Source organism: Poromitra crassiceps (genome assembly GCF_964638095.1).
Source record: "Poromitra crassiceps genome assembly, chromosome: 11".
NCBI lineage: Eukaryota > Metazoa > Chordata > Actinopteri > Beryciformes > Melamphaidae > Poromitra > Poromitra crassiceps.
In genome coordinates, this window is record NC_139643.1 from 2,352,895 (window position 1) to 2,370,364 (window position 17,470).

The 17,470-nt window shown below is 47.5% G+C and overlaps 1 protein-coding gene across 1 annotated transcript in view; it reads left to right on the forward strand.

Annotated features, from left to right (window-relative positions):
- LOC310785677 (complement C3-like) overlaps positions 1–17,470 on the forward strand; it is a gene marked incomplete at both ends in the record, with an annotated part of 97,631 nt that overhangs the window by 19,800 nt on the left and 60,361 nt on the right. Inside the window, 2 exons of the mRNA XM_083646822.1 lie at positions 1,212–1,331; positions 4,171–4,270. Of these exons, the coding sequence (XP_083502948.1) occupies positions 1,212–1,331; positions 4,171–4,270 (220 nt within the window). The remainder of the gene's footprint in view (positions 1–1,211; positions 1,332–4,170; positions 4,271–17,470) is intronic.

The following is a 17,470-nucleotide window of genomic DNA, read 5'->3' on the forward strand; positions in this document are numbered from 1 at the left end:
TACTTACATAATTGTCGGACACGGTGTGTCAATGATGATTGACACAAATGAGGTCGTATTCTTTTTTTTTTCGTGCCTCAATTTCGGATGAAAAAACGGACTCTGTGTGCAAAGTCTTTAAGGCTCGTGTCTAGACTAACCGGACCCGCAACAAACCACAACAGAACGAACTAAGCACAAGATTGTCAGATAGAAAGTCATCAAACCTGAGTTGACTCACCTAGCATACAGCTCGGGGCGCCGATAGCAGGCCGGTCAAGGCAGACGGCTCTTGCTTCGCTGAATAGCCTAAGCCGGGGTGTGGAGGCTAGCTAGGACTAGCTTCCGTTTAGTATTTTTGATGCTAGACAAAAATTATCTCACACACACTCGCAACCATACGTGAAAACAAAGGAAAGAGACTCTAGAGAACAGGAGCGATAGAGGCTTCCTTCATCAGACTAGCAGAGACATTGCGCGCAGCTAAATGCCACGTCATATAGCCTACTCAAGCCTACTCCCACTTCCACATGACAACCATGTGCTACGTCATAAATCACATGACAGTAGTAACCAGGGGTAACCAACAAACGTCACCTCAACGAACTGTGACATACCTCCACCCATATAAAAAGAGAAAAGATACAAAAAACGTATATATATATATATATATATATATATATATATATATATATATAGGGCTGTCAATCGATTAAAATATTTAATCGCGATTAATCGCATGATTTCCATAGTTAATCACGATTAATCGCAAATTAATCGCACAATTTTTAATCTGTTCTAAATCTACCTTAAACCGATATTTTTCAAGTTTTTAATACTCTTATCAACATGGGAGTAGACGAATATGTTTGCTTTATGCGGATATGTTTATTATTATTGGAACAATGACAAATAGGCTACTGTCCAGAATATTCTTCAGAATAACCTCAAGGGTGTGCATGCTGAACCATACTGTATAGTGAAGTAGAAGTTTGAGGAATTTGAGAATTTGAGTTAACGCGCGATTAACCCATTAACGCTGACAGCCCTAATATATATACACTGTATATATATACATACACACATACATATCTGTGTATTACTTTTTTCAACTGATGGGCAGCATTTCTCCACCTATTTCCATCGTAATATTTGAAGATTGCCGTTAAACATGTTTTTAATGATAGTTTCATGTATTCTGGATGCCGTGCTGTTTGCCTCCTGGATGGTAGGTTCACGTCATGAACCCTGATGGCACTCCAACATATCGCATTCCTGTGGAGGTGGAACCAGGCCCGGTGAAGGGCTTCACCGCAGCCAACGGCATTGCAAAGCTCACAATCAATACAATCGTAAATAATACAAACCTGGTTATCAACGTAAGTCTACAAAATGTATTACTGAACGTACCTGTTATATTGTTGTCTGGTTTGGCAGATGAAGCTTAAGCAGTAAAAACGGACTGTGGATCGTTGATGAAAACAGCCAGGTGGAACTAATCTGTCATGTAGTGACTGTTCTGGTTGCTGCCTTTGAGTTGACGCTCTCTGGGCATCAGTCTAGAGAGCCTTGACTCAAGAGTGAAAGAAACGAGGACTATTGCTTAACTAGAGGGCACTCAGTAGAGCGCATACCTCCACCACGGCGTGTAACGTGAATACGTTTGGAACTTAGGCACCTTTTTATGATTGGCTACCCCCAATGCCACACCTCCTTTTGGCAAGTGGGTGTGGAAAGTTCATCAGTTCTAAGTTGGCCCATGACCAAACTTTCTACAAAGTTTTGTGGGTTACAGGAATCCGTGTAACCACCGCCATTGCCATGCCCCCTTTTGGCTAGGGGGCGTGCAAAGTTAATCAGTTCATCCTTGGACCATGACCAACCTGTCTGCAAAGTTTTGTGGTGGTGGTTTACTCAGTGGTGTATAAAGTCTTCAAAAGCTATACTTGAGTAAAAGTACAGGGGCTCTATCTTCCGACAGGCGCTATCCCCTAATAGCGTTTGCGCACCTGTTTGCGCATGCCTTAAGGCACGGAAGATAGCATTCCACCTTGCACCATCCGCCAGGTGTTCTGCCAAGTTTTGCTCCCCCGCAGAGCAGCAAAAAAAAGCATCCACCTCACAGGAGCATATTGTAATGATTTATACAGAAATGTAACTGTTTAAAAGTGATATAATTGTCTGGTAGACATAACCTCCCTGATTTCTAAGTTAAAACAGCCGCGAAATATGTTGGGGATGCAATTCTCAGCGGGCATGCGGAATCGTTCACGGCACCTGTCGCAAGCGCAAATTAGAGCCGTGACAAAATCATCTGCGCCCCAAAATGCCTGCGCAAATGGGATTTGGGCGGTCTTAACTACCAGAATTATTCACAGGCGTGGCCAGGCAAGGCTGGGCATTACGTCAATCAAAACCGTCTGTGGTGCCTACGACCCTTCGGGTTATGAAGGTAAATAGCCTACTGTATGTCCATTGTCCAACAAGTTTTCTCAATTAATTTCCCTCTTTGCGATGTGATAAAAGTTTCTCAGTGAGTTATAGTTGAATTGCCTCACTGAATCAGAATCAGAATCAGAAAGACTTTATTGATCGCCGGGGGGAAATTGGGACAAGTTACAGCAGCTCGCACTCAGAACACACATCGCATAACACAGTAGTAAAATGCAATAAAGTAAACAAAAATAAAGTAAAATGTACATTACGTGTCAAATTGCAGTTATTGCACACTGGAAATTATATTAGGTCAGCTTGCCCATTACGTGTGGCTCAGCTAAGGCACAGTTAACCTATCGGCTGACTCAGTCTCAGGGAGACTGAGTGTCTCCGAGGTGCTCTTTTAAGTGAGGCGTTAAAGAGTCCAATGGCCACAGGCAGGAATGGAATTATCTGCTAATACCCAATTTTAGCAGCATAATCTGATGTCTTGGCATGGCAAGGCTGTGCATAATGGCATATCCAAAAGGAATTCCACTTTCCACTGCGCAAATACCTCTCTGCGCTGGGAGCGCAGCCGTAATCTCCGTGCAGCGCACCCACCGCAGAGAGGTATTTGCGCGTAAGAGGTCCTTTTCAAAGCTCTTAACGCAAATTGCACGCTGCTGACGATAGGGTAACGCCATCTATCCCACATTTTATCGCTGAAACGCCTGCTTTGGCATGGGGCAGCCAATGCCCAGTACAATTATCACAGGCATGCGCTTGTGTCCGCCCCCAATTTGCATTACGCACTGCGTTAAATGAGCGCAAATGCTAAATTAGCGCTTTTGGGAAGATAGAGCCCCAGATATCTTCCCCAGTGTTTCCCCTACAATTGTACAGGCCTGGTGGGCCCGCCAGGCCAACGAGGCCCCCGCCAGGCCTGATTTTTTTTTTACTAATAACATAAATGACTAATATGAATGAATAATGACATCACAGTCTAATCCTAATGTTAATATTATCCAAATCTGACTTCAATTCCATTCGCCAGCGAGGGTCCCCCCTGCGGTCAGTTTAAGTTTTGAAGTCCCTCCAGGCCTGAAAAAAATTCTAGGGGAAACAATGTTCCCAGACAAAGACTTTAGTAAAAGTAAAAGTCACTCATTAGAATATTACTAAAAGAGTAAAAGTCTTAAAGTAGCTGATATTTTCTGTACTTAAGTATCAAAAGTAATTTTCTGATATTAAATGTACTTAAGTATTGAAAGTAAAAATACAAGTAAATGCTGTTAAAAAAACAAACAAGCAAAAGACATGCCTGGGCTTGAGTGGAAGTCTATTTCTTCTTCTTGAGTTTTATAGTGGTTGGCAAACAACGTTATGTTGCATTACAGCCACCAACTGGAATGGTGTGTGGATCGTGATTAACGTAACTTTCAAACTAGGAGCAGCTGATTCACCAAACCTGATTGCTTGCAGGCTACCCAATTTCTTCTGATTTTACTCTGTAACTAAGATGCTTGGGGGAAATGTAGTGGAGTAAAAGCATACATTTTATTTGGGAAATATAGTGGAGAAAAAGTGAAAGTTGACAGAAATATAAATACTCAAAGTCAAATACAGATACCGATACACAAATATTTAAGTACTTTCATGACTGCTCATTTACTTCACGTGTGTGTGTGTGTGTGTGTGTGTGTGTGTGTGTGTGTGTGTGTGTGTGTGTGTGCGCGCACATGTGTGTTCACGTGTGTGTGTGTGCAATCGCAGGCAACGACGGATGATCCAGCCATTGCAGCTGGAATGCAGGCATCAGTCAGTATGACGGCCCTTCCATATGCTAGCAAAACCAACAACTACCTCCACATAGGTAAAGAACATTGTCATGGCTCCACCAAAACCAACAACTACCTGCACATAGGTAAAGAACATTGTCACAGCTCCACCAAAACCAACAACTACCTCCACATAGGTAAAGAACATTGTCACGGCTCCACCAAAACCAACACCTGCACATAGGTAAAGAACATTGTCACGGCTCCACCAAAACCAACAACTACCTCCACATAGGTAAAGAACATTGTCACAGCTCCACCAAAACCAACAACTACCTCATAGGTAAAGAACATTGTCACAGCTCCATCAAAACCAACAACTACCTGCACATAGGTAAAGAACATTGTCACAGCTCCACCAAAACCAACAACTACCTCCACATAGGTAAAGAACATTGTCACGGCTCCACCAAAACCAACAACTACCTCCACATAGGTAAAGAACATTGTCACAGCTCCACCAAAACCAACAACTACCTCCACATAGGTAAAGAACATTGTCACGGCTCCACCAAAACCAACAACTACCTCCACATAGGTAAAGAACATTGTCACGGCTCCACCAAAACCAACAACTACCTGCACATAGGTAAAGAACATTGTCACAGCTCCACCAAAACCAACAACTACCTCCACATAGGTAAAGAACATTTTCACGGCTCCATCAAAACCAACAACTACCTCCACATAGGTAAAGAACATTGTCACGGCTTCACCAAAACCAACAACTACCTGCACATAGGTAAAGAACATTGTCACGGCTACACCAAAACCAACAACTACCTCCACATAGGTAAAGAACATTGTCACGGCTCCACCAAAACCAACAACTACCTCCACATAGGTAAAGAACATCATCACGGCTCCACCAAAACCAACAACTACCTCCACATAGGTAAAGAACATTGTCACAGCTCCACCAAAACCAACAACTACCTCCACATAGGTAAAGAACATTGTCACAGCTCCACCAAAACCAACAACTACCTCCACATAGGTAAAGAACATTGTCACAGCTCCACCAAAACCAACAACTACCTCCACATAGGTAAAGAACATTGTCACAGCTCCACCAAAACCAACAACTACCTCCACATAGGTAAAGAATATTGTCACGGCTCCATCAAAACCAACAACTACCTCCACATACAGTAGGTAAAGAACATTGTCACAGTTCCACCAAAACCAACAACTACCTCCAACACAAAAAACGCCGTAACTCCGCAAACTCCGTTTGTCCAGCGATCGCGAAACTTGTCAGATATATCAAGGAGGATGTCCTAGTCAAGATCAGAAGTTTTGTCATCTGCGCAAGGCTTGAACCCCTGCTATTGCCGCTTGCGGCTATATTATTTATTATTATTATTGTGGATTGACTCAGAGGGGAGAGGGCAAACTCTGACCCGGAAGCCTCTATAAGGGCTCCAATGTCACATCAATCAACATACGCTTCGCCTTGACAGACAGGCAGCATTACCAATTCTTGAGCGATGTGACCGTGACGTGCCGAAATAAAATCAGTATAGATGGGGATGTTAGTTGGGGATGGTGCTGCTGTTGGTGGTGATACTAGAACCAACCTTTCTGCTTGTAGTCTGCATGCAAAACATTAGTCTTGCAGTCCTACCCGTAGATGATATCTACATCTGGAACACAACTCTGAACGCCCGCACCCCAAGCCAAAGAAAAACTGATGCCTGACAGACATGAATTGACCATCCAGGGACCTCGTGGGTGGTGCATTCGGAATGTGTGCATCAGCTAAATTGACCGCAGGTGAACTGCAACAAATACAATTGTTGGACGTCCTTGAGAGCATCTACGCCGTGGACCTGGCACACTTTCTGTAACGGAGGTGTTAAATTATCTTCTTCCTGCAAGACAGCCTATCACTAGCCTGGGGGAACCCAGCCTTCACTGTGACGTCACCAGAGTTGGGGTCAGTTACTCAAAAGATGTATTACACATTACACATTACTTTAAAAAAAAGTAATGCCTTACTTTACTCCCTGGAGAAAGTAATTTGTTAGACTACTCGTTACATTACTTTTGCGTTACTCCGTAACATCGCCTGAGATGCATTGTCACGTGATTTGCCAGTTAACAATACAACATTAAACGTTAGGGTTGTGCTACAACCCGGGTTTTACGAGTGGGAACGAGAGCTCTCCCTCTAGTGCCATCTTCGCTGCGCATGCAGCCACTGGAAGAATGTTATTTTTGCTCCAAAAATGATCTTTATATAAAACCAAACCACCTACCGACAGGTGGCGTGGTAACCCTGGAACTGAGGCGGCCACCAACATTCCTTTCCCCCGTGACGACGTCACGTCCGCCCAGATTCCAGGGGGTCGCCACTCCTTCTTCCAGCCCACCTGCGCAACGACACATCGACGCAGCAAGGCTGGGTAGTGAGAGCTCTCGTTCTCACTCGTAAAACCCGGGTTGTAGCACAACCCTAACGTTTTACTTTGTTTCGAACTCAAGCTCTCACTCTAGTGCCAAATTCAACCGTCCTTGCTGCCGGGAGCACTCCTCAGAGCGACCCGAGAGGCATCGGTTAACAACGGACGCATGGCGAATCGCCCATGGCCAACCGTGTGGCATTTGAACTGGCCGTCCTAATGGTAACGCAGCGAAGATGGCACTAGAGTGAGAGTGTAGCGAAGCTTGTTGGCTTGCTGGGGGCAAAGCTTCTGGGCTTGCCTCGTGAAGTGTGCTGGATCGTGTATGAGGGCTCACGCGCTGTGATCGGTCAGAATCACAGGGATGGAGATAGGGACCGACTGGTCGGTCCTGGGACGCGGTTGAAATACCACTGGTATGACTGGGTGTAAGGCAGTCGGTCACCAGGGCCTGGCTGGTTGTAAGATGGCCAGGATTCAGTTCGGGTCCGGATTTGGTTGTGCTAATGGTTGACATTATTAGGGAAGTAAGAATACCTGAAGATGTATGGAAGTAGAAGGAATCTCAGGAATCAAGCATAGCGTCACAGAACACCTTGTTTATATGCCCGCGTTTTGGTGTATGACATCACGTCATTGGTGATGTCACAACGTTCGAGGGAGCTATGACATCATCAGTGTTATGTCTGACATCGCCGATGACCTCACAGGTGAACTCTATGCTATGACATCATTGTCATCGTTGATGATGTCATCATCATTACGTCGTTGGCGTGCCGGCTGGTAGGCATCGACTGCCCCAAGAACAGGCCTGACGGTGGGCCATTATGGACCGTTTCTACAGAGAGCTTGAGTTCAAAACGAAGTAAACCCTTACATATGCCCATATATTAGCACAAATCTCTATCATAATAAGGTAGGTTGCAAAACTTTTCCTGTCTGATGGTGGCTGTCCGTCGTTCCCTGCCATCACTATTTTGCTCAATATTGTAACGAGTCAGGAAATACACTGAGGCTTCCTTCTTAATTATGCTCTTTATTATTAGCCGCAATCGAGCAGAGCACTGATGGCCGTGCCCATGCCAAACAAAATCCCCACAACACACCAAACCCCGCTAGCTCTCTCCTAGCCTCTTAGCTCTCCCCACACACAGCCGTCTCTTCCAGGCTCACGCTCCAACTCCCCGAGCTCAGAGCCATGTAGATACCCGAGCTGTTCCGCTCTCTCCCACAGCTACCCTCCCCCAGCCAATCCCAGGTGAGCCTCTCTCTCTCACCCCACCCACTGGCTGTACGCTGCCTTCACAGAACCACACCCGCCCATGGTCCACACTGCTCCCAGCTGTGTTTTGCTCAGTCTCTCCAATGGAGTCCGTGGGTCCCCCTGTGGCAGGGGCGCTGTCCTCCCGGCCTTGCTGTAGCTCCGCCCGTGGTCCACTCTGCTCCCAGCCGTCTTCCCGAAGCGGCGTGTGCTGTACGGACAATAATAATGCACCAATCAGTGGTGCATTCGGGCCTTGCCGTAACCCATACACACACAAGGCAGTGGCGGATCAACGTTCCTTTCACTTACCTATCGAGAGCTCATCAAGTGGCTGGTCGTCTCTCGGTCCCGCTGGTCCGTCCCACTGCTGGCAGCTGGAGAGACGTGGCCCCACTGGAAACACAGCAAACAAACGTGCAATCACCTTCTGGTTCTGCGGTAGATTACAGACACATTCACACAAAGCAATGGGACAGCTAGGTCGTGTTCCTTTTACTCATCTGTATTCAGGCACATCAAATTTCGCCACAGCATGATCGGACCCCACCGACTGCTGGATCCCACAGGTGAAGTGAAGACAGGTAGGTATGGACACGCCCAGGGAAAGAGCATGCCCAGGTGAGTTCACCTGCCTTTAATAGCAGGGCAGGCTGGCCAGGACCAATCCCTGAGAGGCAATTAGGCAGGGGGGAGTGTAGGGGGGAAAAGTGCCAGGTGCAACTGTCCATGTTGATGTGCCTACTGGTTAAATAATCCATGCAAAGAAGCTATATAATAATATACGTCCACATCTAAAACCAAGTTTAGCACACCATAAAATAAGAGATAAGAAAAACACGACTCGTTAAAATTACACACGATAAGAATAGCCTATCCCATAGGATTTGATCAAACCATGGCACACAACATGAGTAAATAAACACAGCACTCAATATGGATAAATAAACACTGCACTCTAAAATAAACCATAGTCACTTATGCAACCTGCTCCATGGCCTCAAGTCACCCCGTGACACCTGCCCCACCCCTTTTTGGGTTGTCGTCCCGACAGCCATTGCCGCTTTACTGCTTATACCTGTTGGGGGTCCTCCCTCTCGTCTCCCTGGTGGACCTCCTCAAAAGAGGCTCTTGCTCCAATGGGTGCTGCTGCGCTTCTGGCGCTGCTAAAATCAATGGTGGTGGTGCTGCATCCCTGACCTGTGCTGGTGCCGCTTGTTGCCCTGGTGCTGGGACTGCCGGCGCTGAGGTCACAGGTACAATATAAGGGGCAGCCATAGGGGGTCTATCCCAATTATCTGGCCCAGTGGATGTCTGGGGCGTGACTGGGTGAGTGGGCAGCTACGGGCTCAAAGGGCACGATCGGATGTTGTTGTGATGAATCGTCTTTTCTGGTCCTTCCTTTACCTCTGGGCGAATCTTGTAGACTGGCTGGTGGGGTCTCGTCTGGCAGACTACAACATAGGGGTTTGGCTGCCAGTGCAGTTTCTCCTGGGAGCAGGGGGACATGTTTACCTCTTGCATCATACCTGGCTTTATCCTTTTGTTGCCTGTTGCCGTGTCTGTGCGGCTACCTGTTGGTAGGCTTTTAACAGTGTCTGGTGGTGCGATTGCACCCAGCCCTCCAGGTTGTGTCGGGCGGCGATATGAGGAGCTCCAGTGGCCATCTCTATTGGCAGCCTGGCATGGCGACCATGCAAAACAAAATTAGGGGTTAGTCCAGTACAACTGTGCTCAGTATTATTGTAGGCTTGCAGCAAAGCAGGCAACTTATCTGGCCACCGTGGGTGGTCAGCCTCTTCCAGGGACCTCAGAAGGGAGAGGAAGGTCTGGTTGAATCGTTCACATGCTCCGTTACCTTGTGGGTGGTAGGATGTGGTACGTATTTTGCTGCACCCATAAAGCTGGCAGAGTTCGGCCATGACTGCTGACTTGAACGCAGCCCCCCGGTCGGACAGCATCTTCTCCGAACAGCCCCAGGTTCAAGATTTTTATTGTCACTCCGTGGTACAAGTATCACGTGTGAAATTCTTGTGCTGTGGACTCCGTTTATAACATAGTACAAATATAACAGGGCATATGAGTGCAAAAACAACAAGAGACACAACAAGCAATAAGGCAGTAGAGTGATAAGACAAGTCAGAGACAGTGGCATATTCACTGCACATAGGTGCACATGTCATGTGCATACTTTAGACGTGCTTAAACATTTTAAATTCGACGTATTTGATGTACAGGTGCAAATAGCATATACCTAATTAAACATACAATTAAACATTAGACATACATAATGGTAGCAGCTACAGTACGGTACAGTACAGCTACTACACTATTTGTGTATGTTAAGGAGTCTCGTGGCCTGCGGGCCAGGTCTGGATCAGCGTGCGCCACAGAGCTTTGGCGGTGGTCCCCGCTGTCTGGTCTCGAGTAGGCACCGCCCAACTGTATCGGGAAAACAAATCAGTCATCACTAATATATTTTGATAATAATCCCCCGGCCTTCCCAATGACAAGTAGTCCATGGCAACAATTTCTAGTGGGTATGAACTCTCAATAGGGACAAGTGGGGCTCTTACGTCAGGTCGGTTTTTACTTCGGATACACTGGGGGCAGGCTGCTGACCACTGACCAGTCTCTAACATCCTCTCCCAGTTTGGGCCAAAAGAAGCCTCGCCTCAGGGCCGCCTCAATGCGTGTGGCACTCATATGCCCCATGGCCTCGTGGTACTGCCTCCACACTGTACGAGTCCAGGCTGGTGGAAGTACAATCTGGCACAACAAATCTCCAGTATGACGCTCCTTCATCTCCCTCTGTACTACTCCCGCCTCCAGTCGCAACCGACGCCACTCCCTCAAGAGTCTTGGCAGTGCGGTTTCCCTCTCTTCGGCTGTCGGTGGCCTACCTCTCTGGAGCCACCCGCTCACCTCTCGTAGGGCAGGATCCTCCTGTTGTCCGTTGGCCCATTTGCTTGGCGGTGCGTCTGTGGCCTGGGGGCCCTCAGCCGCAACTTGGAAGGTCTCCACCTCGCCCTCCTGTGGAAACCTAGATAGCACATCTGCATTTTTTTTAGCAACACCGGGCTTGTATTTGGTGTCAAAGTCACAATTTGCCAACTGTGCCACCCACCTTTGTTCCACGGCACCAAGGGTGGCGGTATTGAGGTGGACCAGTGGGTTGTTGTCAGTGAATGCCGTGAACTTGGCCCCCCCAAAGGTAGTCCTTGAATTTCTCTGTGACTGCCCATGTCAGGGCGAGCAGCTCCAATTTAAAAGAGCTGTAGTTTTGGTCATTTCTTTCAGACGGCTGCAGGCTCCTACTGGCATACGCGATCGTTCTCTCCGATCTTGCACCTGTGACAGGACTGCTCCCAAGCCACTTAAACTTGCATCTGTATACAGATGGAGGTTTAGAAAAGTCAGCATACACAAGGATGGGAGCACTGACGAGGGCCCGTTTCAATTTGTCAAAGGCGACCTGGCAGTCCTCAGTCCAGTGCAGTGGCCGCTCTTTACGAGTGATTGTCCCTGCAGTTAGCGCATTTATGGGGGCTGCTACACGGGAGAACCGGGGGATGAAACGCCTATAGTAGCCTGCAAATCCCATGAAGGATTTGACTTCTCCGACTGTGGTTGGGGGTTTCCATTGTTTCACTGCAACGATCTTAGCTGGGTCAGAGGCTACTCCTTGCTTGCTGACAACATGGCCGAGGTAGTTCACCTTAGGCTGAAAAAGCCTGCATTTGTGGGGCTGTAGTTTCAGGCCATGTTTCCACAGCCTGTCAAAAACCTGTTCTAAATGTTGGAGGTGGCTTTGAAAGTCAGGTGAAAAAATAATTGTCATTGTGTCATTTACCAGACTCCCCAGGCACCGCTGCATCAACCTCTGGAAGGTCGCCGGAGCGTTGCACAAGCCAAACGGCATCCGCTGGAACTCGTACAACCCCATCGGTGTGGTGAAGGCAGTATTCTGGCAGTCCTGGGGGTCAACCTCCACCTGCCAATATCCGCTGGCCAAATCCAAAGTGGAAAACCACCTGGATTGCTTGAGGCAGGTGAGGGACTCTTCAATCCTGGGAAGCGGGAAAGCATCTTTGTGAGTTAAGGCATTCAACTTCCGATAATCTACGCAAAACATCCAGGTACTGTCTTTCTTTTTTTACCAGGACAATGGGAGCCGCCCATGGGCTCGAGCTCTCGCTAACCACCCCGTTATCGAGCATACCTTGAAGTAACTTCCTTAGCTCTGGGAACATGGAAGGTGGGACTGGCCAATACCGTTCTCGACTCGGTGGGGCGGTGCCGGTGGGGATCTGGTGCTGCACGGCGTCCGTGCGGCCGTAGTCATCCTCGTGTGCTGCGAACACCTTGCTCCATCTGCGGAGGAGCCGGTCCATTTCCTGTTGCTCAGTTGGGGTCAGTCCCTCACCTTTCAGTGAAAATACTGGGTGCTCCCCCTCAGGTTACTGTTGCACATGCTGCACATCTACCTCAACGGTCGGTGCGAAACACCAGCTCCTTCTCGCCATGGATGTCACTGGGGAGAATATGGTATACTGCAGCGAGGGGCCGGCGCTGCGGAACAACAGGGAATGGGTCAACATTCTTGATACGGAGAGGGACTTTTCCATTTTTTACAACAGCCAATGTTTTGGCCACATGCCACTGCTCCTCATCACTTATGCCCTCGACCAGAACACAGGAGTGTGTGGGTTTGGAGGTTTCCAGTACCTGAGCCCAGAGTACCATCTCACTATAAGCCGGTACCTCTACAGGTTCCTGTCTGGTGAGCCTGGCCACACCCACTTTTCCATCCTCTTCAATTCGTTTGCAGGTGGTGAACGCTTTCTCCCAAGCACCTTTGGCCTCAGGTAGGATGGTGGAGGTGAATGCAGTCATCCCCGGGTGGTCGCCCTGGAACAGACCCTTCCAGCATTGGTTAATCACATTCATCCCCAAAATCCCCTCTCTGGCCCCAAGCACTCATCTTTCACAATGACAACCCCTTTGTCTGGGACACTTATCCCCCCGATCACAAAGTCCATGATGGCATAGCCAGTGTAAGGGATCTTCAGGCCGTTGGCAGCTTTCAGTGTCGACCAGTAGCTAGAGGTCACCCTTGTCTCGCGGATGAATGTGGCCAAACCATTTCCGAAAAAATGTCTCACTGAACAGTGTTACTTGGGAGCCAGTGTCCAAAATGCAAGATACCTCCACACCTTCAACTTCCACCATAATGGCAGGGCATGTTCCCACAATGTCAGGTCGTACCTTCACCCCACAGTCAACATCCCCAGCTACTTGCCCTATAGGAGCTGAGGGTTCTAGTTTAAAAAGTTCCCCCTTTGAGCATTAGCACTGCAGTAGCGCTGGATGTGTCCCGGTTTTCCACAGGCCCTACATACAGGCCTCCTCCGGCTGTCCCACTGAAAGTCCCCACCTGAGTGTAGTCTTCGTTGGTAGCGGCCATGATCCACTTCCCCCCTTGGAACGTCCCCCCTTGCTTGGTGAGGGCTGAGCGGTACAGGGGGAGACAGCTGTTTTCGTACCTCTTCTACTAAGGTGTTGCTAATTGTGGCTAGCTGGTCATGAATCTCCGGTCTGAATTCCAGTTTAACCTCCTCCCACTGATTAAGTTCACGTATGTCTGCTTCTCTGGGGGGTGGTGCCACTACCCTAGAAGTTTGGGCCTCATTTCTCCTGTTCACTTCCCTTTCTAAAGCTTGGGCTTCAGTGCAGGCCTCAAAAATTAAGCCCTGTCCTCCGTCTAATGAGGCGCTCCATTTTTCGTTGTACTTTGCCTGGCTTCAGCCCTTTCACAAACTGATCTCTAGCAGTGGGTTCCACCTGTGCTACCACTTGGGGTTCACTCTCTGGGGTTCTCTAAACCGCAACACGTATAGCTCGACACTTTCTTCTTCCCTCTGCCTGCATTGAAAAAACTGCAGCCTAATATGAGCAAGGGAGCCAGGCTGGCCATACAGTCTTTTCAGTTCATTTAAAATGGCTGTTGAGGACCCCCGCTGGTCTACATCTAGTAGCATTACTTGTCTTTTTGCCACTCCATCTAATCCCCAAAGCACAAAATCAACTTTCTGCTGAGCATCAAGGCCCTGTGCCCTCAGCATAGACTCCATTAGCTCTACCCACCCTCCAAACTTAGTAGCACCATCTTTTCCTGAGAATTTTGGTATAAAAGGTAAAGCCATGAACCATGGCATAGCCATAGTGGGCGCTCTATTAGCATTGAGCCCAGCCGGCCCTTCATTCTCCCCGTTCTCCTCGTCTGACATTATGTACTGTGAGGTGTGGTATGGGGATTCTGCCGACATGTATGTCACAGGTTTGTAAAATGATCCCCGGGCCACACCAACACAGACACAGGAGGCAGAGGTAGTTTTCAGGCCTAATTATTTGTAAAGTCACAACACATTAGAGATGTGTGTAGTTCTTCATAGATTTAGCCTCTTCATTTTGCTCTCAAATCCACCAGGTTGACGAATTTTACTTTAAAATTTACAAAATGTTCTTCCGGGGGAGAATCCCCATGGACCCCCCTTGAAGGTACAAAGCCCATCCCATAGCCAGCTACTTTTCCTATCTGGCTGGCTACTCAGAAATGTGGGGCACCCCCTGATATACCTTATAGGGCTATATTCAGATTAAGTTGTTCTACTCTCATATTTTGTCATATCGGTCACGGAAGCTTATAGTTTATCCGCCATTATAACACTGCCGGTGCCGTGTGAGAAAGCTGCCTCAAAAGTATAGTTTACCCACCTTTTTGTTACCACGACAGCACTGGTCCCCGGTCCGTCCGATATGAAAAACCTGTGTTTTGCTCAGTCTCTCCAATGGAGTCTGTGGGTCCCCCTGTGGCAGGGGCGCTGTCCTCCCGGCCTTGCTGTAGCTCCGCCCGTGGTCCACACTGCTCCCAGCCGTCCTCCCGAAGCGGCGTGTGCTGTACGGACAATAATAATGCACCAATCAGTGGTGCATTCGGGCCTTGCCGTAACCCATACACACACAAGGCAGTGGCGGATCAACGTTCCTTTCACTTATCTATCGAGAGCTCATCAAGTGGCTGGTCGTCTCTCGGTCCCGCTGGTCCGTCCCACTGCTGGCAGCTGGAGAGACGTGGCCCCACTGGAAACACAGCAAACAAACGTGCAATCACCTTCTGGTTCTGCGGTAGATTACAGACACATTCACACAAAGCAACGGGACAGCTAGGTCGTGTTCCTTTTACTCATCTGTATTCAGGCACATCAGATTTCACCACAGCATGATCGGACCCCACCGACTGCTGGATCCCACAGGTGAAGTGAAGACAGGTAGGTATGGACACGCCCAGGGAAAGAGCATGCCCAGGTGAGTTCACCTGCCTTTAATAGCAGGGCAGGCTGGCCAGGACCAATCCCTGAGAGGCAATTAGGCAGGGGGGAAAAGTGCCAGGTGCAACTGTCCATGTTGATGTGCCTACTGGTTAAATAATCCATGCAAAGAAGCTATATAATAATATACGTCCACATCTAAAACCAAGTTTAGCACACCATAAAATAAGAGGAGATAAGAAAAACACGACTCCTTAAAATTACACACGATAAGAATAGCCTATCCCATAGGATTTGATCAAACCACGGCACACAACATGAGTAAATAAACACAGCACTCAGAGCACACAATATGGATAAATAAACACTGCACTCTAAAATAAACCATAGTCACTTATGAAACCTGCCCCATGGCCTCAAGTCACCCCGTGACACTTCAGTCCCCAACCAACGTTACTTCCTTACGCATCTTTCTCAAACAATGTCCTTTTTATTGGAGTCCATCGATATGTCTGGTAGATAGCAGATCAAGCCATGTGTATTGTCTATGACGCGAGATCTATAATATGAAGAGCCTGTCCAGCCATGGTCCATTCAATGACGGCTTGAGACTGGCTGCCACAGCTGTCAATCATCCTTTTTTATATGTCAAATAACTACTTAAAAACAAACTGATCAGAAAAATGACCACTTGTACAGGCATTAGCATGATAATAACTATCTAAAATGATACAAACCACCTTTGGAAAAATTTATCTGACGTATACTGTGATTATTTCGGTTGTGATTTCCCCATCCACTAACATGGGGAGGCGGGCTTTGTGACCTATAGGCCTACTGGCACCTGCCGCCAGAGGGGCGATCTAACATGCAGCGGCTTCACTAAAGGGGACCAGAGCTGCACCCTTGGGCTGAGCCAGCTAACCTAGTGTCTATTGTGGGCGTTCCTAGAGCCTGTACGTTCCCAGACATGCCGACTGTATACACGTTGCATTTGCGAGGGGTATTTACAGACCCCATCGCTGTATGTGGGATTCTCTTATGGTTTACATTTTATTTTATTTTATTTTGTCCAATATTCAAATATTCCAGAATTGCATGTGTTAAAAATGAATATTATTTCTATCTAACACTTTTTAGCCTGATTTAATTGTAAAACAGAGTGTAAAAAGTTATGCAAAGCTTTCTGGGAAATGTTTACCTGTGGAAGAGTAAAGTGGAGTTCCCAGCATGCCCTGGGGTAGTGTGTTTTGTTTGTAGATTTTTTCCTCAATGTTTGTCAATGTGTTTTGGAGGTTAAAATTATTTCTTATTCTTTTTGCATGATGTTAGTTATCTGCAAAGTTATGTGTCGACTAATAGTGCTGTTCTGCATGCTGATACAAAGTTGAAATGTTGGCACCATGGGTGATTCTGGTGTGCAGTTAAGTGACCCCTCTGATGAAGCACAGGATCTGCTATTAAAATGGAGATCTTTTCTCTCTATACTTATATGCAAGTAACGAGGTAAGTGTTTGATTAGTAACTGTAATGTGATTACTGAGCTTAGGGATAGTAGTGCCTACACTACTCGTTACCGACAAAAGTAACGTGATTACAGTAACGCCCCAACACTGGACACAGACTATGCCTCTAACGTAATAGTACATAGAGGTAACGTGAAGGCTGAGTTTACCCAGGTTAGCCTATCGCTACTATTTGGTCGCTCCTTTTATCGCTTCACAGTTAAGTCTCTTCACGGTGTTCCACTGAATGTGTTTCCTTGCCAGAGTGTAATATGGGAGGCACGCTGTATGATATGTGCTGTATGACGTAACTTCCGTCACAGTCCAGCCAACCAGATTTATCCTCCAGCGTCTGGACGGATCGCCGGAAATCTCTTGTGATTCAGACCCTCCGTTGCTGGAAGCTTGCTGAAGTCGACGGTGGGTCTGACCACGTGAGACTAGCACATGTTCTCCACTTCTAGCAGTAACTGGGGGTTACCCACATAGCTTCCTCTAGCTGCTAGAGGAAGCTGCGGAAGTGATCCTGAAAGCTGTAGTTCCTCGAATGGCCACTTGAGGCAGGACCCGGAAGTCCTGTTGTTCCCGTTCACCCCAATGTTAAAACACCCCACTTTGTAACAGTGACACTGATTAAGCATGTTTACAGAATGAACCGAAACACAGTTTTGGCCTATATAGCTAATTTCACTTTTCATAACAACTGTAGGGGGTGAATTTATATATAACTCGC